At 41.6% G+C, this 27,260-nt stretch overlaps 1 protein-coding gene across 1 annotated transcript in view; it reads right to left on the reverse strand.

The window, feature by feature from the left end:
- Window positions 1-18,188: 18,188 nt before the first annotated feature.
- DRD3 (dopamine receptor D3) overlaps window positions 18,189-27,260 on the reverse strand; it is a 39,086-nt gene continuing 30,014 nt past the window's right edge. The window contains exons 4-7 of the mRNA XM_060235168.1: window positions 25,844-25,986; window positions 25,380-25,570; window positions 21,188-21,524; window positions 18,189-18,469 (exon numbers count right to left, since the gene is read on the reverse strand). Coding sequence (XP_060091151.1) covers window positions 18,273-18,469; window positions 21,188-21,524; window positions 25,380-25,570; window positions 25,844-25,986 — 868 coding nt within the window. The 3' untranslated portion in view covers window positions 18,189-18,272. The remainder of the gene's footprint in view (window positions 18,470-21,187; window positions 21,525-25,379; window positions 25,571-25,843; window positions 25,987-27,260) is intronic.

The following is a 27,260-nucleotide window of genomic DNA, read 5'->3' on the forward strand; positions in this document are numbered from 1 at the left end:
AGCTTTCAAGACTTTCCAAGACACAAATCTGGTTGTCACTGAGGTAGTAAATCTCACCGGCCATGAAAGTAATCAGCTCTCAGGTCAGCAGGGTAACCAGCAGGCCTCTGTCGTAAAGCAAAAAAACTTAATTTAAGAATATATTTTCCTAGAATACAATAATTTGATTTTGGCATTCAAAAGGTTAGAAATCAGTTAAAAGCAGTGCTTTTAAAGAAAAAGCCTTTGTTGACTTGATATGAATCTGTTTATTGGCTGCTGCCATTATTCTTACTGTCCTTCAGTCTCTGCATGTGACTGTATTGCTCCTACACTGCAGTGCTTTGCTGGGGGTGGAGGGTTTGTATTCTTTAATTGACATTGTCTGTCTTAATTGATTGTTGGTAGCTGCCTTGTGGATGTTATAAAATCACATTTTAATTAATAAATAACTTACCTTCGCTCATTAAAAATTAGATCCTCCTTAAGCTCCTCTATTTTTAAAATGGCACATCTTCAAAGCTTGTGAGAAGCCAACATTAAAGCTGGTCCTTCTGCACTGCATTGCAGTACAAAAGTTCTTACGGGTACAATCACACGGCCTCTAATCTTGGCCTCTAATATGATTATCTGTATGCAAGTGAAAATCATTACAACATACAAGCTTGAAAAGGAACCAAGTAGAACTAGGCAATGCCCTAGAGTAGAGAATAGTTCTTTCTGATGTGTGTGTTGGGGAAGGGGAACAAACTGTATTCACTTCTCCCCCACTATGACTGGGTTGGGTTTTTTTTTGCCAACTCTAGGTTAGGGTTACCAATCCCCAGTTGGGGGCAGGAGATCCCCTGGTTTGGAGACCCTCCCTCTGCTTCAGAGTTATCAGAAAGTATGGGAGGGGAGAAGGAAATGTCTGCTGGGCACTCCATTATACCCTATGAAGACTGATTCCCATAGGGTGGTCAGTGATAGCTCTCCAGATGTTTTTGCCTACAACTCCCATCAGCCTCAGCCATCGGCCATGCTGGCTGGAGCTGATGGGAGTTGTAGGCAAAAAACATCTGGAGAACTACCGTTGGCCACCCCTGCCATAGGGTAAAGGAGAATTGATCTGTGGGTATCTGGGGCTCTGGGTGGGGGACCAAATTTTCAGCATAGCATCTGGTGTCTCTCCTCAAAACACCCTCCAAATTTCAAAAAGATTGGACCAGGGGCCCAATTCTATGAGCTGCCAAAAGAAGGTGCCCCCATCCTCCATTATTTCAAAATGGAGGAAGGCATTTAAAAGGTGTGGTCCCTTTAAATGTGATGGCCAGAACTCCATTCAGAGTTCACATCCTTGACACACCCTTGCTCCTCGCTCCACCCCCAAAGTCACCAGATATTTTTTGAGTTGGACCTGGCAACCCTACTCTAGGTTGGGAAATTCCTAAAGATATGGGAATGGAGCCTGGGAAGGGTGAGGTTTGGGGGAGGGAGGGATCTCAGTGGTGGGTTGGTGTATGTGTGCATGTGTTCAGTGCCTTCAAGTTGCTTCCAGTTTATGGGAACCCTATGAATTAATGACCTTCAAAACATTCTACCATTAGGTCTTGCACACTGAGGGCTGTGGCTTCCTTTACAGAGTCAATTCATCTCACATTAGCTCTTCCTCTTTTCCTGCTACATTCAACTTCTCCTAGTATTATTGTCTTTTCCAGTGAGACTTGTCATCTCATAATGTGATCAAAGTATAATAGCCTCAGTTTAGTTGGTTTAGCTTCCTGGAAGAGGTCAGTTTTGATTTGATCTAGAATCCACTTATTTGTATCTGTGGGAGGGAAGGTGGCATGGCATAGTCCAATCTTGTCTGATCTTGGAAGCTAAGCGAGGTTGGTACTTGTGAGGCCACCAAGGAAGACTCTGCAGAGGAAAGCGATGGTTCTCTGCTTCTCACTTACCTTGAAAACCTCTTGCTGGGATCACAATAATTCATCAGTGACTTGGTGGCACACATGTGCGCGCGCACACACACAGACACAGTATCCAACTCTCCTCCACACCACATTTCAAATGAATTAACTTTCTTCCTGTCTGTTTTCTCTGCTGTCCATATATATAATGGGGAATATTATAGTATCAATTATCTTGAATTTGGTCACCAGCAACACATCTTTACACTTAAGCATCTTTCCTAGCTCCTTCATGACTGCCCTTCCCACTCTCAATCTTCTTCTGTTTCTCCTGTTTGGTGCAATTCTGGTCACCGCACCTCAAAAAGGATATTATAGCATTGGAAAAAGTCCAGAAAAGGGCAACTAGAATGATTAAAGGGTTGGAACACTTTTCCTATGAAGAAAGGTTAAAACTCTTGGGGCTCTTTAGCTTGGAGAAATGCCAACTGCGGGGTGACATGATAGAGGTTTACAAGATAATGCATGGGATGGAGAAAGAAGTACTTTTCTCCATTTCTCACAATACAAGAACTTGTGGGCATTCAATGAAATTGCTGAGCAGTCAGGTTAGAACTGATAAAAGGAAGTACTTCTTCACCCAAAGGGTGATTAACATGTGGAATTCACTGCCAAAGGAGGTGGTGGCGGCTACAAGCATAGACAGCTTCAAGAGGGGATTAGATAAAAATATGTAGCAGAGGTCCATCAATAGCTATTAGCCACAGTGCGTATATATATGTGTGTGTATGTATAATTTTTTTGGCCACTGTGTGACACAAAGTGTTGGACTGGATGGGCCATTGGCCTGATCCAACATGGCTTCTCTTATGTTCTTATTATTGAGCCAAGGAATACAAGATGTTAACAGATTCAATTTCTTCATCATCAACCTTAAAGATGTGTAATCTCCAGTAGTCTTCTTTACTTTTGTCTTTTTGATGACCAGTTGTAATCCTGCTTTGGCATTTTCTGCTTTAACTTTCATCAGTAGTTTCACTATTTTCTGCCAGTAATGTGGTATCATCTGCGTATGTCACATTGTTAATGTTCCTTCTACCAGTTTTCACTCCACCTTCTTCTAAATCAAATCTGGTTTTTCTTAAGGTGTGTTATGCATATAGATTGAACAGATGGAAAGATAAAATACATCCTTGTCTGACACATTTGCCAATTGGAAACCATTCTATTTCTCCAAATTCTGTCCTAACAGAAACCTCTTGTCCAGAGTATGCGTTGTGCATCAAAACAATCAGAGTGTGGCACACCAAGTTCTTTTGAAACCAACCATTGCTTTTTATGATCCACACAGTATAAAAGCTTTGCTGTAACATCTATGAAACACAAGCTAATTTTCTTCTGCATTCTCTCATATGCTTTAGTAACCAATTTAAATTAGCAGTATGATCTCTAGTGCCTCTTCCTGTTTTGAATCCAGCTTTGGCATTTCTTGTTCCGTATATGGTAACCTCTTTGTTGTAAGATTTTGAGTTTCACTTTTCTAATGTGAGAAATTAATATGATGGCCCAATAATTGCCTGCAATCTTTGACATCTTTTGTTTTCATAATTGGAATGCAGATTGAGCATTTCCAGACCATGGCCCATTGTTTTGATTTTCCTATTTGTTAGCATATTCCTGTTAAGATTTTTGATGGGCTCCATTTCTGTGGCTTGAAATAGCTCTATTGATATCCCATCTACTTCTGGTGATTTGTTTCTCCTGAATTATTTGAGTGCCACTTTCTAAAACTGCAGGTTCTTCTTCAAAAAGATTCTTCTTGGTAGGAATCTGTAATCCTTTGATCTCTTTTATATAGTTCTTCAGTGTATTGTTCCCCTCTTTTCTTTAGTTTGTTCAGTTAATATATTTCCATGTTGATATTTCAGCCTCCCTAGGGAAAAAAGGAAAGGTCTCCTGTGCAAGCACCAGTCGTTTCTGACTCTGGGGTGACGTTGCTTTCACAACATTTTCATGGTAGACTTTTTATGGAGTGGTTTGCCATTGCGTTCCCAGTCATCTACACTTTCCCACCAGCAAGATGGGTACTCATTTTACCAACCTTGGAAGGATGGAAGGCTGAGTAAACCTCAAGCTGGCTACCTGAAAACCCAGCTTCTGCCTAACCATGCTTTAAATTTCTCCTTGATTTCTTGGATCTTATGGAACAGATCTTTTGGTCTCCCTTTTGTTGTTGTTGTTTTCTATATTTTTACACTGGTTATTATCTTTGCTTCTATATGCCAGTTGCTGGAACACTGCATTTAGACTTCTGATTATTTCTGTTACCTTTTACTTTTTGTTTTCCATAGAAATCCCATAGAATCCATCCTTCAAAGGATCCATCATCTCCAGGGGAAATGATCTCTATTACCTGGAGATCATTTGTAATTCCATATCTCTGGGCCCTACCTGGAGGATGGCAACCCTAGACAAACAACATAAAGAAATAGCAAAGATTGGAGGGAAAGTAAAATGGGAAGGAAACAGGGCTTTTATTTGTAGCAGGAACTCCTTTGCATATTAGGCCACACCCCTCTTATGTAGCCAATCCTTCAAGAGCTTACAGGGTTCTGTAAGCTCTTGGAGGACTGGCTACATCAGGGGTGTGTGGCCTAATATGCAAAGGAGTTCCTGCTACCAAAAAAAAAAAAAGCCCTGGAAGGAAACATGGGAAGAGGGTAGGTGACAAAGCAGAATGCAGGGCTAGAAGGATTAATGGATTATAGGCACACTTTCCCACAAGGGTAGGTAGTCTTTACCCAGTGCATTTGAGTCCCCCTATGACTTTTTAAAAAAGTAAATTGACTGTGCAGTTCTTTATGTCATATCCAAAGTAAATCCCATGATGTTCAATGGGGCTTATTGCCAGCTAAGTACACACAGGATTTAACAAGTAATGTGTGCATGTGACATCAGGGATCTTGGCTCTCTTTATAATGAATATACTTTTTGTGAGCCAGGACTGACTGCAGAACCCTGCTGTTGCACACACCATCAGTGCCAAGAGTTGAGTCCCCAGCCCAATTTAAGAGACTCAAGAGGCAGAGATCTAAATAAGTTGATCCAGAGGCAAGGTGACATGATAGAGGTTTACAAGATTATGCATGGGATGCAGAAGGCAGAGAAAGAAGTACTTTTCTCCCTTTCACATAATAAAAGAACTCATGGGCCTTCAATGAAATTGCTGAGCAGTCGGGTTAGAACTGATAAAAGGAAGTACTTCTTCACCCAAAGGGTGATTAACATGTGGAATTCACTGCCACAGGAGGTGGTGACGGCTACAAGCATAGACAGCTTCAAGAGGGGAACGGATAAGCATATGGAGCGGAGGTCTATCAGTGGCTATTAGCCACAGCTTATTGTTGAAACTCTTTGTCTGGGGCAGTAATGCTCTGTATTCTTGTGCTTGGGGGTGCACAAGAATACAGCTTCTAGCCTCACTGGTAGACCTCTTGATGGCACTTGGGTTTTTTGCCCGCTGTGTGACACAGAGTGTTGGACTGGATGGCCATTGGCCTGATCCAACATGGCTTCTCTTATGTTCTTTTATTGCCATCAATAGCAGGAGGAAAAACAACTCTAAATACCAACATCTTCCCTGCATTTTTCCTCAGCATTCCTTCACAAAACATAACATATTTATACAATTTTGATAACAAAGCAGGTCTAGTTGATTGGTCACAACGTTCTCGCTTTTGGCCTTTTAGGTCACTATATTGGTTCAAAGAAGTCCATCTCTATTCTGGGAGATAGGAGATCACCCAGAATGAGACAATTCCTTTGGGGTTCCTTTGATCTGTACTTCCCAATTCCTGCCTTCCTGGCATCTCGCATATGGGTGAAACTCTGTGGTTATGGTGGTCCTCTAAAAATGTGCATATAGCCAAAGGGTGTTTGCTCAGGTTCTTTGTCTAGATTTCTGGCTTGGTTCCAGAAAATATGTCAATAAGCAAAATCTCTACTGTGTGGGGGCTTAATTATTCTTTCAGGCTGGGGAGGGGGAGTCTCTCCAGAGGTAGGGAGAAAAGAGTTCTTTTTCAAAGGATGTTTACAAAACGTGATGGAAAATTATGACCTTCTCCTCACACTATGTGGCTCAGCTAGAGAAAAAGGACTTTGTAATATGTAAACTTAGTAGAGAGTTTAATAAGAAATGTAACTTTTCTTTGTTCTGAAAAGCTTAATGCTAAGACCACAGGCCCATAGATGCTAATTCATATAAATTAAGGCAGGTTCTATATTCAGAATTAATGCAAATATGTTTGGCACTCTGTGCATGTTCTAGTGCAAATCTGAATCTATATTCTACACTGCTGAGAAGTGCACACTTACTGACAAACCCAAGTTTTTCTCTTTTGAAGGACTGAATAGCCCTGACTGTAATCCATTCAGTTTATATGATTTGCATGCTGTGATTCAGCAAGTTGCAAGCCCTGATCACATTTTCATTTTACATAATCACTTCTCAGCATGTACTTTTTTGCATTACATGGCCCTTTGATCCTGCTGTTTTTAATATTTCTTATTCATAACTAGTCATGTCTGGGTTCCCCCAAGATGACTGCCTCAGGTAAATGTCAGGTGTAAAGGAATTAAGTGTGTGAGGCTCCAATTTGAATCAGGACCACGGCAAGGGGAGGGAGGAGTTTTAGCCTCCCCACCCCATGCTGTTATTGCAACTCAAAATGACCTTCAGGAGACATCATCTACTTGCATTCTTGGAAATGAGTTGTCTTTGCACCTGATATTTTCAGAATGATGGAACTCAGGCAGGCAGGCAGTACATGTTACAAACTGTGATGTAAAGTTTGACCATTAATACCTGCCGGAGCATGCACCAAGTGGACTTTAGATAATTAACACTTAAAATGGAATAAAATCTTGTTAGTCTTTAAGGTGTTATTAGACTCTTGCTTATTTTTGCTTAGATTCCTGCTTATTTTATTATTTTTGCACATTTTAAGATGGAGTAGGGGAGAAAGATGGGGAAAGAAGGTAAAACACATAAAGGAAGTAATGGATTGCCAGAAAGAAATGCCAGCTAAATCCTTGTGTTTACTTCTGACAAGTACAGTGAGATCAATCCTTTTAAGCTTGCAATAGCAGTGGCATTGGGTTCTGCTGGGATTTCTGCGCATTGTAACTGATTATCTTGGGCTTGCAAAATCTACACCCCCACACTTTGCTTGTATTTCTTGTGACTCTGTTTCTTGTGAGATCCATCCTTTTAAGCTTGCAGTGCCACAGTGGCACTGGGTTCTGCTGGGTATTTTGTACACTGAACTAGTTTCACTGGGCTTGAAAAAAATGTCCCCTCTTTTAGTTTGTACTTCAGGGATTCTCTGGTTTGATATTAGTCCTCTTTTACATACATTGCTATAGTGGCACTGATTTCTGCTGGGCACTCGGTACATTTAATTTGTTGTGCTGGGATTTCATCGCCCCCTCCCCCCCATTGCCTGGAGAGCAATTCTGTGCTTCATATCAGTCTTGTTGAGTTGACATTGCCACAATGGCACTGGATTCTGGTAATCAATCTCTGGACGACTCTCAGCTATGACACCTAGTGGTGCTGGACACTCTTTGATGCCCTGGTACTGCTGGGCCCTCTGTACTTTGCGCTGGTTCTAAAGGGCTTGTAAAAATGTCACCACCTTCATTTTCTACTGCAGAGGTTCTCTGGAACTTTGATTTTGTTCTCTGGGTTCTATTGCCCTTACTTTCGTGGCTGTCCCCCACCTCCATTGGAAACAATGGAAGTGTCTGAGGGTTCAGACAGGCAGAAGCACTAGGTATCATAGCTGAGAGTCAAGTTCTGAGATTGATTACCAGAATGGTGGAAGGGTGAGTCCAGAAGGTTGTCAAGGCGGGTCCAGAAGTCAGAGTTGTTCCAGAGGTCAGAGTTGTTCCAGAGGTCACAGGAGCAAGGCAGAGTCCAGTGCAGTGGTCACAGAGTCAGAGGTATAGTGATTTGTTGCTTCCATGCCTAACAGTCTCCCTGGACTGGTTTTTATAGCCCTATGCTGAAGGGTCATTATCACAGCCAGCTGCTCAAGAATAATCCTGCAGCTACTAATCTTTGCTATCAGCAAACAGTTGGGGTCCGGCCAGGAGGCATGCATTATTGTCTCTCCTGTATCTCTAACCTTAGCCTCCATCTATGATGCTCTAATAGTGTAGGTGATACTGGAGGGCTGGAAATGACCAACTGAGATTCGCCTGTTGAATTGGGGCAATGGGTCTGCACCAGCTGTGGACTGAGAACTCTGACAAGCCTGTAGCTCCTCTTCCTGCTGGCCTCTGCTGATTCAGGCTGCTCCTTGTCTCCTGAGGAGTCCTCTTCTCCCAAGGACCCCTTGCTATTGCTAAGCCCTGACTGACCCATGACAGGAGGACAGGGGTACCTTCTTTGGGGGAACATAACTCAGACCCCATGAATCCAATCCTCACTAATCTTAGAAGGCAGATAGGAGAGAGTCAACCAGAGATCCCTTGTGAGTTTGGCATCTATAGTTCATGGACCACAAACTGCCACAAACTTGTAAAAGCCAAATTAACCCGTTTGTTTGGCTCTTACAAGTTTGTGACAGGTTGTAGTCTGTGGACCAGGCAAGCCATGAACTGAACCATATTTTCGTGCTTTGTGCCCATCCCTATTAGATGAGGTCACTAGCCCTGGGTTGGGAAATACCTGGAGACTTCAGGAGTGGAGCCTGGGGAGGGTGGGTTTTGGGGAGGGAAGGAATCTCAGCAGGGTATAATGCCCTCCAAAGTAGCCATTTTTTCCAGGAAAACTGATCTTTCTGGAGATTAGTTGTAATAGTAGATTTCCAGGCCACACCTGAAGATTGGTGATCCTATTATTAGATCTTAAAGGTTGGAGCAGGCTGACTCTAAACTGTTGAAGGTCTTTGTAGATTAGTTGAGATGCGGCTGGAAATAATCTGGAAGTAAGCGCACAGCTTTTTAGACTTTTTGTTTATCTTATTCCTTTTTTCCTTACATGAGGGTTTCTTTTCCCTAACTGATTCCGTTCGAATTGCTTTTGCTGATTTACAAATATTTACACTCTATCACTCATTATTATTATTTTGTCTTTGTTCTTCTTCTGGTCTGCTGCATTTTTTCAGCTACTCATCTGCTTACTAAGCCTAGCATTGTTGATTGCTCATCTTCATTGTTTTGCTTTGGCTGCATTCAGCCTTTGGAATTTTGTTGCCTTTGGGCATCCTCTCTCCTCTTGTGTTCACTTCTATCTTTAAAAAGATGGAAAATGAATTTGTCCAAGACTGCATTCCCTGACCGATTTTCTTGTACTTGCATTCTTGGCTTTATCTCTCTTGCCTGACTTTTCCAATTATTTTGTTTTATGCTGCTTTTCTTGTTTAGATTGTAAAAAACCCACAAGCAGGCTTTATTTTTCAATATATTTCATATAGAACTGAGTGATTATAGGCATTGAGTAAGTAATAAATGGTTTTATTTCTGGTGATAATTCACATTCCTACACCTTTCTCCTATAGCATTTTTCTCAGTAAGCTGACATATTGAGTTTTTAATCAATTATTTTTGATAACTGTACTAAAATGCAAAAACAAGCCTCACAAGGTTAAACTGAGCTTTGTTGTATAGGACTGTATATAAAGCAAAGTTTCTTTCACACTTCAGCATGACCAAAAAACACAGCCTAGAATGCGTCTATGGAAAGAAATTGGGGGAGTTGTCCTAGGGAGAATGCAGCATGCTGGGTTGTTATGGCTGCGGTCACCAGAGGCAGACAGCTGGCTTACCTTGAGTGACCCCCATTGAATTCTCCCATAGAAGTGATTGATGCACACTAAAAGGGATAATAAAGAACTGTAGTTGGGTACTTCTGTGAGAACAGCAAGACCAGCCTTCTATCACTGGCCCTGCATGGTCAAATTCTCACCGACATGGGAAGCACTCCCTGTATACTGAAGCACCCAAGACACACACCACTTTTCACAGTGCTTGACATTTGTTAACTCTGAAGTTCTATAAAACTAGGCTTTGGGGTAAAAGACAACCTTGAACTACCCCTATCTACTAGAAGCGTGTCTGGCATACCACTGAAATATCTGACATAGAATATAATGCCAGGACATTATCACAGTCAATTAATATGTAAGAGAGGTGTCCTATTTAAAGCACCAACTCTTAGTCCACAAATAGACTGCAGGTTTACTTTGAATGCCCCTGGTTGAATTCCCAAATAAGTGAATATTGTACTACAGCCCTTTGTTTACAAAACCTTTGGCTTTGAAACTAGGGGAGACCCCTGATGGCTCTCAATAAAGATACAATTCCCCATGGTGACACATGGAATGGAAAGGAGTGCCACAGGACATATATCTTCCCTCAATGGCAACCTCTAGCACAGATTCTGAGACTTGATATAAGTAATGAAACTAATTTTGAAAGATAAATCATGTATATCTTTACAGTGCAGGAACCAATCTTATGCTCTTTTTCAGCACAGCCATATACTAGTTGAGCCGTATACTGTTGTTCTTTACCAAGAGAATCCACACAACACATTAGCATTATATATCATCCTTTGATGCTTTCTGGCATCAATGTTTGCCATCCAAGGCTCTCTCTGGCTTCACTTTGCCTTTGCTGCTCCCATTATATTTTGCCCATATGACTTCCACCTGTTTCTCCACCCAGGAGCTCAGTGGTGATCGTAGTGATTCTGGAGCCCTGAGTAAAATAATCATTCAGGCAGAATTGGAAAAAGGGTGATCAACTGTAGGGTGGGGTGCTCCCACCACTCCACATCTGATTGGCTTCTTCTACCTGAGTCTCAGGCAGCATGAGTTTTGCTTTAGAACAGATGCTGGGACAGCTTGGCTGTAGGGCAGTGGGGGCTCCCAGTGTGGGGCCCAGGGCATGCCCCTTGAGTCATTGGTATACTCTCCAAATCATCTCTTTTTAAAAAAAAAATGAGTCAAGTCATGTATTCTCTACATGACTTTCCACACTCTTGTTAGATTTTTTATTTTTAAATGTTTGGCTAGCATGTCTGTTACCTAATCAGTAGGGTTACCAGGGCTTTTTAAAAAAGTGGTCTAGGGGAGCAAGTAGACTAGGAGGATGAGCTGTTCTGGCTTCTGGGTAGAGCTCATTTTGGAAGCATCCAAAAATTTTTTGCCAAGCCTTTTAGCACTGGCCACATTCCTTTCCCTTCATTTCCATCCTTCTAATGGGTCCTGTTCTCCCACCCACCCAAACTGTTATCATTTTATCCCCTTCAAGGGAAGAATGAATGAGTGAGATAAGATGTATCTATGATAGTTTTTACTACCATTTCAATTACTCTAATACTTGTGATTACTGTTCCAAACTTTTATCACTTTGCCCTGTTATTATTATTATATACAATGTTACAAATAGTTGTACTTTGATTGTTTCTTCTTGTTGGCATATTGGTTAATTGGTTCTGCTATCTCTCTTTTATATAGTTTTTTTTTAAGTTATTGTTATGCCAATAAAGTTTTTTGGAATTGGATTATCCCTTTCAAAGCACTATTGGTGGATCAGATACCCTCTTTTATGGAATCTGTAGTCTGGAGGACAGCACAGTAATGTTAAATAACGAGATATAAACATAAATATATTGTAATCCTTTTATTGGATTTGATTACTGACAAAGTTTGTAGGGGCCCTCCCATGCACATGGTTGCTGGAGGGCCCCCTGTTAGCACCCACTAGGAAGATAAACAAGGAGAACATTTCATGTTAATATTAGAAGCCAAGGAGACACTTCCCAGAAGAGGCAAGGGCATCCATAGGCTGACAGGTTCAATCGGCAAGTAAATAAACATGTCCGTTAGCAATGCAGTCAATGCTGATCTCAAGGTCAATGGAAAGCTTAAACAAGATCCCCTGAAGCATCAAGCTGGATACTACATTGTGGAATGTGTTGACACTAGCTCAAGGGGAACATTCACCCAAAGGACCAAAATTAATCATTGCTCTTCTCTGGAAAAGCCATTCAGAAGTCTGAATGAACATTCTCATCATGCTGAGAATGATCTTCTTCCCTCATCCTTCCACACCATGGCGCTAATTCCAATCAAGGTCCACACAAATGGTATTTACCAATTTTAAAGGCGATCCATGTCAGAGTATACAGTCATCAGACCACAGATAGAGCTGCAATGATCTACAGGACAGTAGATGATCTAACTGACAGTTGACAGCTGGCAGTCCTCCAGGTTGCATCAGCTAGAATGATATAAGGGGGAAGAGTATAATGACTCAGCACTAAACTGACTGGATAATGAACTGTGCTGAACTGTATAAATGTAAAGTAGCCCAGTGTGGTGGATGGATGGTGGTTGTATATGCGGAGCACTTTGTTAGTCTGTGTAAATATCTGTAAATAAATAGTGTATATAGTTTGCCTAACAGCAGCTGTGTGCAGACTTTATTCCTTTGAGTCTCAAGAAACCACACACTAAACGGCAACAGGGTTATGGGCCCAGCACGCTTCCGCTGCGCCTATGTACCTTGAATAGTGGTGGTTCATTGGTAGGAGACGAAGGAAAGCTCCAGGAGTGAGGGAGAAGGCTGCTCGGAGGAGGAGACCAGCAAGGCTGATAACCAGGTGCGGAGCAGAATGGCTCAGGCTACAGCTACGTTGCTGGTGGAGAAGCTAACTACCGTTAACTACAATGTGTGGGCGGTGCGGATGGAACACTTATCTGAAACGAGAAGGGCTGTGGGAATGCATATCCGATCCTCCCGATGCACCCACACCTGCAGAGACCGTCCGGGACCAGAAAGCCCTTGCCACCATAATCCTCAGTGTTGCAGACGACCAGTTGGTGCACATGTCGGGAAAGACGCAGGCAAAGGAAGCCTGGGAAGGTCTGAAGGCCATATACATGCAACAGACTGCTGACTCACTAATTGCCCTGACAAGGAAGCTATATCATAAAAGAATGCTGCCAGAGGAGTTGGTGAGAGACCACCTCAGTGCCTTGTCGGTGTGTTTCCAGGAGCTGGAGCAGAGAGGAAAGGTGATTTCTAATGAGGATAAAGTCTATATAATCTTAAACTCTCTCCATGAGCGGTTTGAAATGCTGCTCATGGCTTTTGAAGCACAGGATGCTGATAAAATCACGTTGAGTTATGTGACCGGGAAGCTCTTGGCAGAGGAGGACCAGCGGCAGAAGGAATGTAGAGAGCAAGCTGCCCATGCTAGTCTCAGCCAGAGGCCGGGGGAAAAACCAGACGAGAGAGGAGTTATGTCCAGCTGGAAGCAGTTGGAGGAGCGAGCTCTACAAGTAAGAAAATATTTTTCCTGTGGGTCCGAGAAACATCTGAGAAGAAACTGCCCTGAGGTGCAAAGAGGCAAGAAGAAGTCGTCTCAGAGACAGCAGGTTACACTGGTGAGGACAGACTTACACTTGCAGCATGCTCCGTGGATTGTGGACTCGGGAGCTACACAGATGTTTTGCTGTGAGAAGAAATTACTCCAAGACATTAGGCCAGCAAGTCTAAAATCTGTCAGTCTTGCAGATGGCAGGACGGCTGAGGTACTGTGCATGGGGAGTATATATTTCCCAGAGCTAGAACACAAGTTTGAAAATGTGCTATGTGTTCCAAGCTTAGAGACTAGCCTGCTGAGTGTGTCAGCCTTGGCCAAAGCAGGTTTTTCTGTGTCTTTTGATGATAAACAATGTAAAATCTTTAAAAGACGTAAATTGTTAGCCACAGGTAATTTAAAGGAGAATGTCTATGTGCTAGAACAAAATGCAGTAAAAGCAAAGTTGGTGTTGAATAAGAAGCCCCATCACAGGTGTATCCACCTGTTGCATAGGTGTCTGGGGCATGCGAGTTTCAACACAATAAATAAGACCGTGGCTATCCTAACAGGGGAGAAGGTTATGCCCTTTGATACATATTTGGATTGTAACATATGCAAACAGGCTAAGTCTAAAGCCTATCCTGTAGCAGAAAGGAGTAACAGGCTCTCTGAGAGGCCATTGCAGTTAATACACGCAGATGTCATTGGCCCCTACTCCCCTAACGTGTCTAAAAATAGGTTTGCCTTAATACTGGTCGACGATAAAAGTCGTTTTGCATGGGTATATGCTATGAAAAATAAATCTGAGGTGTTTACCACGTTTAAACACTGGACAAACAGAGTGCAAAAGCAACTGAATTGTGAAATGGGTGCTTTGCAAACCGACATGGGGGGGGGGATTTATTGGACATCAGTTCAAGTCTTGGCTGAGTGAACACGGGATTGAGCATAGAATTGCAAATGTGTCAGCACCAGCTGAAAATGGGGTGGCTGAACGAAAAGGGGGCATACTTCAAACTATGCTCCATGCTATGCTGAAGAATAGTGACCTAAAAATCACATACTGGTGTGAGGTACTAAAAACTTCATGCTTCGTTGTAAACAGACTGTGGATGCAGGCCATAAATGAGATCCCCTGTAAAGTATTATATGGCAAAAATCCAAGTCTAGAGTTCTTGAGAACTTTTGGCACAAAAGCCTGGGTCAACATACCGGTGAATAAAAGGAGAAAGGGTGGAGCCAGAGCTAAGAAATTATTATTTCTGGGCTACCAGAACGGTATGAAATCTTATAGGTTTGCAGACGAGCATAACATGCTAAGCTTTAGTAGGTCTGCATCGTTTTGTGAGGATCAAAATTGGCAAAGGGTTCATGTGAATGAAATGCCTTCAACTGCAGTGTTATCTCAGCAGGTTGAGGAAGGGAGTGTAACTATAAAGCAAGAAGCATCCTCACCAAGAGCAAGACAGAGGTCGCAGTCTTCTGAAAGTTCAGAGAGTACAAAACAGGAAATAAGAGTGTCTAGCAGAGTCAATAAAGGCGTGCCTCCAGAGAGGTACGGGTTTAGTACGGCTATAAACTATGTGTATTCTAAAGAGCCACAAAACTATGAAGAAGTGCTAGCTTTAGACCGTGAGGAACGGGATGGTTGGCTGAGTGCAATGCAGAAAGAATTTGACTCGCTGAAAGAAAACAATGTATTCACACCTGCGGTATTACCAGCGAGTAAAACAGTCATCGGCTGTAAGTGGCTGTATAAGCTGAAACGCCTGACTGATGGGTCTTTACAGAAAAAGGTGAGGCTGGTAGCTAGAGGGTTTACACAGCTAGAGGGCAGAGATTTTGATGAAAGCTTTGCACCTACTGTAAGAACTGAAACACTGAAAGCATTGCTGTGTAAAGCAGGGGTGAGTAGCATGGCAGTACATCATTTTGATGTTACAACCGCATATTTAAATGCCACCATAAAGGAGGAATTATATCTACAGCAAATTCCTGGGTTCCCTAATGCAAATGATTTGCCTGTCCTAAAAATAAACAGAGCCTTGTATGGTCTTAGGCAGTCAGCGAATGAATGGAGCAAATGTTTAAGTAAAGCTGAGAAAAATGTTGAAGCTGGTGGTCTGAGACATGAGGAGGGGTGTCAGAGTATACAGTCATCAGACCACAGATAGAGCTGCAATGATCTACAGCACAGTAGATGATCTAACTGACAGTTGACAGCTGACTGGATAATGAACTGTGCTGAACTGTATAAATGTAAAGTAGCCCAGTGCTACGTGTGGTGGATGGATGGTGGTTGTATATGCGGAGCACTTTGTTAGTCTGTGTAAATATCTGTAAATAAATAGCGTATATAGTTTGCCTAACAGCAGCTGTGTGCAGACTTTATTCCTTTGAGTCTCAAGAAACCACACACTAAACGCCAACAATCCAGTGGTGGTTCTCCTGTCATCACCCACACGGTCTCTGAGTAATTAATTTTCTGGCAGTCAATGCCTTATTCTAGCCACCATTCCAGCAAGAAGGATGCTAGGAAGCCAGAAACCTGTATCTGTCACTAACAGACACCTGAGCTATACTGCACAAGCTGAGCCTGCTTGTGGGGGAGGCCGGGATAATAAATAAATAAATAGTTGCCACAATGTAATGCATTTTTATTACTTTTCCTTGACTTCAAAAGAGCTGAAAACAAGGTATAAAGAAATCAATAATCCCCCCCAATATTTACTAATAAAAAGGTTCCAGAAAGCAATGCTTATAATAAAAATATATCCGTACTTGATTGATACAATAAAATTGTGAATTTTCTCAACACATTTGGATAGTTCGTTGTTTAGAAGAATGAAATCAAATGTAAGAGAAATGATATTTGAAAATGTCTTACTGTTAAGGGTGGTTGGCTGCATTTGTATTTATTCAGAATAATTGGAGGGTGCCTGCTGTCCATTTGTCAGGACCTTTTTTATAGCAGGAACTCATTTGCATATTAGGCAACACCCACCTGATGGAGCTTACAGTAGATTGGCTACATCAGGAGGGTGTGGCCTAATATGCAAAGGAATTCATGCTACAAAAAAAGCCCTGCCATTAGCTATGTGGAGAAAAAGAACAAGCAAAACTCTCCTAGAAAGTATTCTAGGATGGTTGTTGTATGGAACTAGGCAGAATTTCTATTGGTGCAAATAGCTGGAAGATCTCACTTCCGATCAGCTAAGGTTCCACAAGTGCTAGAAAAGTTGCTGTCAGTATAACAGACTATTTCTTAGTTCTCTTTCTTTCCTTGTACTTTGACCTCTTTCACTTTTTCAGTCTCCTTGGCCTCTGATCTTTCTGGCTGCCAACCTCTGCCTGGCTGATTTGCTCCAATTGTTTGATTTTCTTGGATGCTTGCCGTATGGCCTCCCTAGATGCAACCGATGTACCTGCTCTCATGCCAAAGAGGCAGATCAGTTTTGAACCAGACATCTGAGTTCTAGGGGGATCTGAAAAGAACTGGAATGCCAAGGTCCATGGGTAACTTTCAGGAGATATAGTAAATTAATTCAGTGATTGTAGGGCCTTTTGTTGGAAACAAATAAGCCAAATTTGCTGCTCATGGCATGCAGCCCCCTCTTCTAGGTTTTCTTACTACAAAACTTCTGGAATGAAAAGGAGAACCATTTTCTATTTTCACTCAAATCACATTCTCTATACATATCTGTAGCATGACTATTTTCATCTTGAAAACTACTACCAAGATAAATGGAACAAACCACATCTGGGGAACTTTTCAGTTAGATCCATATAATCCTAGCATAAAACATCTTTATTTTTGTCTCGCACCCTGGTCATAAATTAGGGCTGCCAAGCCCCCGGTCTGGGTGGGGGTTCCCCCACCCGGGAGGTTCCCAATCTGCTGGCCCACATTGGGCTGGTGGGGGAAACCTCCCACTATGGATTTACTGGATGCTCTAGCCATTTGGGAGGGGAAACTCTATGGTACAATAGGTACCATCGAGTTCCCCCTCCCAAATGGCTAGAGCATCTGGAAAAACCATAGAGTTTTCCCAGAATCACCTAGAGCGGTCCCCATGCGATATCGTCAATGCAATTATGTCACTTCTGGGCGATGTCATTGTGCTGCACGTGCGCCAGTAGCAACCAGGAAAGTCCCCCGCTGGGGACTTAAAGGTACTTGGCAACCCTATCATAAATATAGTACTTAGATGACCCACTGAAATTGGTTGGATATATTCCCAAGGAAGGTGTATGTGATATATTCCCAAGGAAGGCTGCAAACACAAAACAAATGCAATTTTTCAAAACATTAAAATGTATCTCAAGCATTGGTGTTGCTAAAGCTGCTTTTTTTGCTTTATCTACTTGGCAGCATCTATTGTTTTCCAGCAGAGAACTAGTAAAAATTTAAGTGAGGATATTTCGATGAATTGAACTCACTTCAAAGACTGCTCTTTGCATGTAGCCTGCTGATCAGCATGATATATTTTGATACACAGTAGTGAGCAGAATTGAGTGCAATCACATTCTGCTATACAATTCATATTGGTTGAAATCTTGCTGTTGCAGATAATGGATATGTTATACCTCAAATACTGGGTGTAAATGCTTGAGTTTTCCCTTAGCTTCCCAACAATTCCTATAGGAATCTTTTCAGAATTGTTCACAATATGATACATATCCCTTGGATGAAAAGTTCATAGAACTTTGCCCCTTTAGCGTTCCATGTGCTGGAACAGTACTGGTGCATCCTGGTACTGTCTGGAATCACTTTTAATGGATGTTTATCAAAAATGCTAATCACTCACGTGGATCCTTTCAGCATGGACATTTAACATGGGACACATGACCATTATTATTGTAGAAGCATTGCTGGAGTAAACCCATGGAACTGGGAGTGGAGAAAAGTCCCATATTCTATGACTCTCTGGTTAATTGATGTCTGACAAAATCCAATCATGTGCATACAATACCATCTCAGCTGCCACATCCACCTGGAAGGTAACATGTCACTCTCCACGTTTTCAGCAAAACAAGATCTTGAGGAAAGCTTTGCGGAATTCGCTGTTGAAGGTGGTGTAGATGATGGGGTTGAGGGCACTGTTTACATAGCCAAGCCATATAGTGGCTCCATAAATTTCTGGGGAGATGTGACAGGCTTGGCAGTGGGTATTCAATATATGTGTTAAGAAGAATGGCAGCCAGCAGACTATGAATGTCCCTAGGATTAAAGGAGAATGAGAGATCATCATTACTTTGGCTCAGCCCAGCTCTAAATTCTTCCTCACAAACCACATATCCCAAGTCACTCTCCTGTGGGCTAACTGGGATGATCAAACTGGCATACTGAAAATACACAGTGAACAAAACTGTGCAGAGTTTTGCATTATCATGTGATTGCCATTTACCCTATCATATTCTTTTGGCTGCTTGTGAGAACCAGTGTGGTAGAGTGGCAGAGTGTTGGACCAGAACTGGGAAAAGGCAGGTTCAAATCCCCACTCTGCCATGAAACTCATTGATAGTGCTATCCTACACAGCAGAATTACACCTTTCTAAGTCCATTGAAGGCAACTGGCTTATAGGGATGTAAAATTCTATTCAGAGGGTTGTTCTGATCATAAAATGGAAGAGAGTAGACTCCATGTGGCCATTACTTATTAGGAGGAAGGGTAGGATAAAAACAAATGCCACATATTTGTGCTCATGTGTGACTGTTCTTGAAGGAGGAAAAATAGAAGAGAATAATTTAAAAACAGAACAGACACGTAACTTTTACATTTGAATTACTAAATGTACTTCCAAAGGCTTTGTTTAGTGTCAAATATGAAATGCCCTTGCAAAGCCACTCCTCAGCCTGCTTTCAATGTAGTGGCACTGATGAAGCTAAATGCATGGTGAAGCAACCACACAACCATAACTGACATTTTTTTTTCAAAAAAAATCTGTCTTAGCTAAGTGAACTATCCCTTACATTTACAGGGGACAATCTATCACCAGCTATTAGTCATAACAGATAATCTTCAGAAGCAGTTATGTCACTGAATCCCAGTTGCTTGGGAGAGGAATAGTGAAAGAAGTCTGTGACATCTCGTTGGCTACTGAGGGATGCAGAACTAGAGGGATCTTTAGTGGATTTTAACATATTGTGTTTTGACATAGCAGGACTCAGAGTTTGCTGTTAGGATTTTGTGTAAACCAGCAAAAGTGCATTTTTTTTTCACTGTTTTAGCTTACAGTTTTCGGAATTGAGAAGAATGACATATGAATCCATGGTTGTATGCCCAAAATAAATCCTAGAACAAATGGAACAGAGTTTGCAACAATTATTCTTTGGAGTGCTCAGAGGCAGGGATTTTTTTTAGGAGGAACACACAGAACACAGTTCCGTCTGGCTTGGTGTCAGGGGGTGTGGAATATGCAAATGAGTGCATGCTGGGCTTTTTCTGCAAAAAGTCCTATGCGAAACAGTGGTGATGTCAAGGGGTGTAGCCTAATATGGAAATGAGTTCCTACTGGGTTTTTTCTACAAAAAAAGCTCTGCTCAGAGGTGCCTAACATCATGCTTTTGGAGAGAACAAATCAGTTTAAAAAAATCATGTGAGCCTCATGAAATTATGTCTGCATATGATAACCCTAAAACCCCAAATCACACAGACCTGGTTTATGGTGAGACTCTCTTTTCTGAAAAGGCTTAAGAATTTTAGCAAGTACATTAAAAATGATAGACAGAAGACAGGATGACCAATTTCGCACTCAGCTTACCCTGCGGTCACGTTTCTCTTCTCTGTACAGGGTCCGTCGGATTTTCCTCTATCTGTGCTGGAGTTACAGGAAGTGTCGCGGCTTTCATGCAGCAAATGGAAACTGGTTTTTAGTGGTTTCCGTTTGCTGTGCGAAAGCCGCACCGCTTCCTGTAACTCCGGTGCAGATAGTGGGAAATCCGACTGACGCTGTGCAAAGAAGAGGAACGTGACCGTGGGGTAAGCTGAGTGTGAAATCAGTCACTGACATACAAGTTTTCTTATTCACATGGCATTTTTTGAGCAGGAATGCAGTTCCAGCTGGCTTGGTGCTGAGGGTGTGGCCTGATATGCAAATGAGTTCCTGCTGGGCTTTTTCTACAGAAAGTCCTGCTTATTCATAATCTATTTTACATTATCTAGTGCTTTCACTATAATTTTGCTTTTTGTTATTTCATCTGTTCAAAGACAGAGTAATTTTAAATAAAGTCCTTAAAAGGTAACACTGAGTGATCATTGGCCAGAATAGAAGATTTTTCACCAAGATATGAAATAAATAAACTTTTGACTTCTTCAGTCTGAAGATGGGTACCTCTGCAGAATGCTAATTGAAAAGACTGATTCATCTTCATGCAGCCTCATGGGTAATGCATTGCTTTGAAACAGTCAGACTTCTGGTTTCCATGTGCCTGTTTTAACTAATGCCCCCTCTACAGACACAGGTAGCAGAAACTCCTTGATTTGATGCAGGAGGGCTTTTGCTTTATTCTTGCTAATTTAAATTTGCAACCATTTATGTGAGTTTATCCAAAACAGATATTGCATAGAAGATGTATGTAAAGTCACCCAATTTTTTAAAAGCCAGAACTCTGAGGAGAAAAGGTTGTATTATTAATTCCATGCCTGTGTTTCTGCCCTTAAAAGCTGCTTCTCAACCCATAGCAGAATGCACACAATACCACAATACCCATATTATTTTCCCCATGGGTGGAAAAGGAACAGTGTATCAGTTCTGAGTAGGAAAGCAGATAAGAGTTAATTAGCTTATCCCACTCCTCTTTCAATCAAATCCATAGCAGCTTGCCATTAAAAACAAGTTAGGAAGCTGTAATGCAAGTCTCCCATGCACCACCTCTTTTGAGCCCCAACTATTTTGCAAACTGCTCTTCAGAAGGGGAGGGAATGTTTCTACTTACCAAGAACTATAGCTAACATTTGGGTGGCCTTCCTCTCTCGGAGCTGTATTGTCCGATGCTGCTGGGATGGAAGTCTCACTGAGGTTGCCATTTGACCATTGTTGAGCTTGTGTACTTCTAAGCAGGAGGTTTTCCTTCTCATCTTCAGGTCAATAGCATCTTTCTCCCCCACACTGGAGATGGAAGCCTCATGACAGAAACTGCAGTACTGCTGCAATTCAGTGGGTGTCAGAGGCTTCTTTTCAGTAGACAGTTTCTGGCCAGAACTCTTCAATTGTAAACAATATGACAGGGTATCCGGAGGCCTCTGGTGTAAAGCTTTTATCTCGGTATGTTGCTGAAAAACAAGAGGCCACAATCAGGACAGGAACCCATTTATGATCTATGAAGCCTCACAGAAGAAAGGCTCTGACAAGCTCTTCCTTTTCAACACCTAGGTGAATGGGCTCAATCAATAAAAGCAAAGGCAAAAGAGTTGGAGGAGTTTTAGGTTAGAAAAAAAGAAGACTAAGTGGTGACAGGATACAATTATGCATGGTCTGGAGAGCATGGAGAGAGAGAACTCTTTTCTTCTCCTATTAACGCTAGAATTCGGGGCACCCAATAACTTGATGGGAAGCAGGGATGCTACTATCAAGGGAAATTGTACATTTTGCCACACACACATTCAGCTGTTGAAGTGACTGTATTTGAAAGTGGTGATCAGATGTGCACAGATCACTCAATCTGTTTGGTTCATTATGCCCAGCAGCTACAAAAACCTGCCTAATGAAGTTGCACTAGGGTCTCCCAAAGTTATACATATGCAAAGATGCTACTGATTCAAACTGATTGGCAGCCATTAGCTCCACTAAGGAATATGTAGATGAGCAACAAAGGGCAGGGTTTTATTGAAACATAACATTCATCAATGGCTGATCTTTGTGATATGTGAGTGATTGAATGAGAGATTTGTCTACAGTAGAGCTGCATTGAGCATGTGAAAAGCCAATTGTACTGCCTGGTTCATAAGGAATATAATAAAACAACCTGTGAGTAGTAATGAGTAGATGGATGAACTATCAGACTGACTGTTGAAAAATCAGGTGTTTGCTCACAAGAAGAGATCAGGATGTGAACCCAACCAGCCTCCCTAGGGAGGTTGTTCTATAATCATGGGGCTGCTGCTAAAAAGGCTTTCTCTCATGTACCCACAAAATGAGCTTCTTTGACTGATAGGATAGTCATGAGGAGCTCTCATTGTGATCTAAATTTCTGGGTAGAAAACAGTTCTTCAGATACCCATCCCAAGCCATGTGGGGCTTTATCTGAATGATAGCTGTGCCTTATTTCTTACTCCTTCATAATCTTATTGGTATGATTTGAATCTTGAAGTTTTATATTTGCAGAACAACCCTGCTCTTGGAGGGAATTTGGCAATTCCCCCACTATTCCACTACATTTCCTTTATGCTTTATGCTTTCCAGTAAACTATTCTGGGATGCAAAATAAAACAACAGTCCAGTGGCACTTTAAAGACTAACAGAATTTATTTCATAATGAGCTTTTTAAAGTCTTTCTTCATCAGATTTAGACATTGGGCATATTTTTGTGCTATAGCCTAATATGGCTACCCCTCTGGAATTATCTATCATGAAAGTTAAATCCTAAAATTTAATCCTAAATTTGCACTTATTGTGGAGTCAGAAGCTTCCAGCCAGTGAAATGAAGCTGTATGCCTCTATTTCCTTTCCACAATGTTGTGAAAATTCCACAGATGGCAGTATATTGAAGGAGGGAACCTAGAGTGTTTGTATAGCATGACAGCAATGGTTGGTACTGATATTGTTGTGTGGCACCTAGGTGATACACTGATACTCAACTGGACCAGAGTGCATAGGCCATTTATGCATTGGGGTAGGACCAGAAGACCTGATATTGCATTTGAAAGAATGTATGGCTCCACTGAAATTAGCAGTAAGATTAGCCATAAACCAAATTAACATCTGAGGCTACATGTAATGTTAAAGATCTGACTGTGTGAGCTATCTTGATTGTGAGCTCTATAAAAATACTAATGATCATGTGTGAGCCCAATGGAGATTTATGCTGTCTCGTTAATCCCATTTAGTTACAAATTTTAAATAAAATACTTGGTCCCCAAAGTAACTTATAACATTACTGGATTTAAGGGAAGTAATTTCTGTTCCTAATGCTTATTACCACAGAATGGAGTCATTCCTGTTAGGCTGGAGACAGATGGTAAGTTTTTATTTCCCCCCAAATATTTGAAATAAGCACTATAAAGCCATCATTGCTCGAGTTATGATGGCCATTCCTTTTATTTTATTTAAAACATTTGTATCCAACCTTTAATTTTCAGAGCCCACAGCCCCTAAAAATATATCAGTTTGGATCTCATTATCTGTTGGCAGAAGGTGCTGGAGGTCTCTGATCTTCCACTCCAGCAGCCATTTCTGACCTGGGAAAATTTATTTCCAGGACTGCAGAACACCTGTGGAGTAACAGTCACACAGGTTAGAAGGCTGTAGTGTGTGGGGGTGGGGGTTGTGACAGGGGCAAAATCATTCCCTCCTGCCTCTGAAGTGAGTGCGGTTCAGCTGATGAAAGAGGAAGAAGGGAGTGATTATGGCCTCTTCTCTATAAGCCTCTCAGCCTATATGGTTATTCCACTATGTGAGTCCTCCTGTGACTCTAGTTAAACTTTTGGGAAGTGGGAAAGACTGGGAGTCTTTGTGTGGTTCTCTCAAGGTCTGTTTGGTGGTTCTGATCCATTGCAGACACCTAACTAACTAAATAAAGAGCAAACCAGCATAAATACTGAAGCAGTACAGATCATATATACATACATTAAATATGTATAATCCCATTTTTTTAAAAAAACCCATGGAAATTACTGCTTTCTAAAACACTGAAAAGAAGGAATTACATGAATTTCCACAGGTTGCTCTTCCATTAAGAACAGATCTATTATTGAAAGGGCCGGGAACCCTGGGAGACACAGGAAATGAGAGTATACGCCATGGGCAATGACTGTTTAAGACCAAACAGCATGTTAGATGAGAGGTGCATGTATCCATCTCCCATTTTTTTTAAAAATGAAAAATAGCTGCAGGATGCTGTGATCAGTAATGGAAGAATGGTAGAAGGGGCTGGTCTACTTAAGCCTTCCTCTTTCATCTGTCTTTGCTCCAAATCACTCCATTGTCTGCTTTGCCTTCTTCAGGAGACAAGACAGTGGTACATTTTGATCACTGCAGATGGGAAAGCATTGATGGGGGAAGTGGTCCAAGGGAAAAATTACAAGCAAGCCTCCCACTATTCTAGCACTATCAGCAACTTGTCATTTTTAAAATAGAGATAGCATTACACATAATGCCCAAACATCTAGTGTGGCCTTAGGTCTTATCATTCCAACTCTCTGAAAACCTATCATCTGCCTTCAACTTAAAAGGCTCAGGTAGACCTGAAAGACCTCTCCCAGTGACGCTGGAAAGCCACTGAGTAGATAATAGTGACCCAAAGCAGCTTCTTGTGTGTTCAAAAAATCTAACATTACTCAGAATAATTACCATCCTGTTGTATTTTTCTGCAGACTAATGGCATACTCTATTTAGGCAGAGTGAAATAATAGGTACAGAGTCTACATTTTACATTCTTTGAGTTCTCATCACATAAGTATTTACACATCCAGAGGACTGCAGTTCAGAAAACAGAGGAGCTTTCTTTTTCATGGGACAACTCCTCTCCCTCTGTAAGTGTGGAATAGGGGTCAGACTTCAGAAACATGAAGCAGTGGGACATTCATAAAGAATTGCAGTAAGCAAGCAGTTCACTATTTGACAAAGTATTCAAAGTGGGTGAGGGGATTGCGTATAGAACACTAGCAGTGAGTGACTGCTTTGAGCCAAACAGATGAGAGCGGGAATATACAGTATCCGTAGACTGACTGAAGGAGTCAATGGGGCAAGGAAACAGAAGGAGTATTGATGAAAGATGGGTGAAAGTAGTACAATGGTGAGCTAGAAGCTGGGAGTACTAAAAGTGAGTAGCAGAGGGGTTACTTAAGGTGGGTTCTGACGACCAATAAGTTGGGAGTAGGGTCAGCAAATCTAACCAGTGTAAAAAGGGGGGCACAATTCTGTCCACTCGAGAAGCCCTGCTTTGTTGAGTTAGTAGTGCATGACCATACCTGCTGTTTATAACAGGCTTTGACACGCCGGCTGCCTTGTCTTGTGAGGACTCGCTTTCGTTGTCTTTGCCTCAGCACTATGTAAATCCGGACATACAGCAGCAGGGTCACCAAAAAGGGAAGATAGAAGGACACCACAGACGAGTAGATAACAAAATTGGGATTGGATATGGAACAAATATTGGGATCTTCTGAAGAGAGAGAGAGAGCACAACTTCAAAACCCGTGAAAATTGCTCAGTGTACAATAAAGGCTGTGTCTGAAAAACCTATGTTTGTTGATAGAAATTAAGCTCCTAAAATGAAGCTCAGGATCTGCAGTTTCTCAGCTTTCCACAGTTAAGTATTGTCTGAGCAAAGAAGAACCTGAACCATCAAAGCATTGATTATTAATCATTTCAAATCACAAGGGTAGACATCAATCCTTGATTATAAAGCTTGTATTTCAAGATACTGTTACATTACCTGTGGTGTTGAAGCCAAAGAGAAGAGGGCAGGAAACAGCAAATGCCAGCAGCCAGACGCTTGCAATCATAATGGAGACCCTCCTGCAAGAGCTGGGCCCTGTGCTGTACTGATAATGAACAGGCATAACCACTGCAGTGTATCTGCAAGGTGAACCGACTCCAAAGGAAGGGTGGTGGAGAGGCCGTTGTTACAGGAAGTGTATGGGACAGAAGGAAGTGTGTGTGTGAAAGAGAGAGGAAACAAAGAATGAAGAGAGTGCAACAACAAGAGTTCATAATGGAAGAGAGTGCAACAACAAGAACAACAGAACAAACACATTGGAAATAATAGTGGTGAGTGGAAAGAAGAATGAGGGATTAAATGGTAAAGATAGAGATGAACAAGAGAAGCAGAGTGGAAAAGAGTGAAAAAGGAACAGAAAAGAACAATAGAGAAGTAGATAGTTACTTATAGCTAATGGGCAGTGAATTAAAGGCTTAGTCTAGTCAATAAACAAGGGTAGGGGGACTGATGTTTTCTTCGCCTGTATGTTTGTGTCCAGGGCTTTTCTGTAGAAAAAACCCAGCAGGAACTTATTTGCATATCAGGCCACACCCCCTGAAATCACCAATGTTTCAACCAGGGCTTTTTGTAGAAAGAGCCCAGCAGGAACTTATTTGCATATTAGGCCACACTCCCTGATGCTGAGCCAACTGGAACTGCGTTCCTGTGCATTCCTGCTAAAAAAAGAGCCCTGTTTGTGTCTATATGTTGTTTATTAGGGGCAGTGGAAGCAGGTCAACAACCAAGCTGTGGCTGCTTCAAACCATATCGTGTAGAAGCTGTTTCCATCTAGGGAAGTGACCTCAGGCCCATGATAGCAACTGTTCAGACGGAGGGGTAAATGATGGATTCAGCTAAATACACTTAAGAAGGATGTATCGTTCACAATATAAAATAAAATAAAATCAGCCTTCAAAAAGCAATATTGAATGAATTTGTGAATTCTTAACCCTTCCCCACTAACCATTTGCCTGCTCAAAATGACACATTTGGAGCCTATGTGGGAAAACAGCTGGGGTGGTTTTAAGCAGAGAAACAGAAATGGAGAAATGGGAAAAGAGATATATGCCCTCTTCCTTCTATGCTGCTGCTTCTCTTGAAAAAAACAAAGTCCAAAGATGACTTTTCATTAAAAAAAGAACAGCAATTGCTCCAAATTTTGTGGAATGCCTTCCCTGACATATTGAACTGGTGCTAACCTTGGTTTCTTTTAAATGTCAGGTGGCAATTTTATTATCTATTAGAGCTTTACAGTGCAGTTCTCTTTAGGATTGTACTTTTAATGATTTTTTTATCTTGTTTTTTTACTTAGAATTGTATTGTCTGGATTTATTTTTCTAGTGCTTAGTTTAGATATTAGATTACTTTAGAT

Source organism: Heteronotia binoei, chromosome 3 (genome assembly GCF_032191835.1).
Source record: "Heteronotia binoei isolate CCM8104 ecotype False Entrance Well chromosome 3, APGP_CSIRO_Hbin_v1, whole genome shotgun sequence".
Lineage (NCBI taxonomy): Eukaryota > Metazoa > Chordata > Lepidosauria > Squamata > Gekkonidae > Heteronotia > Heteronotia binoei.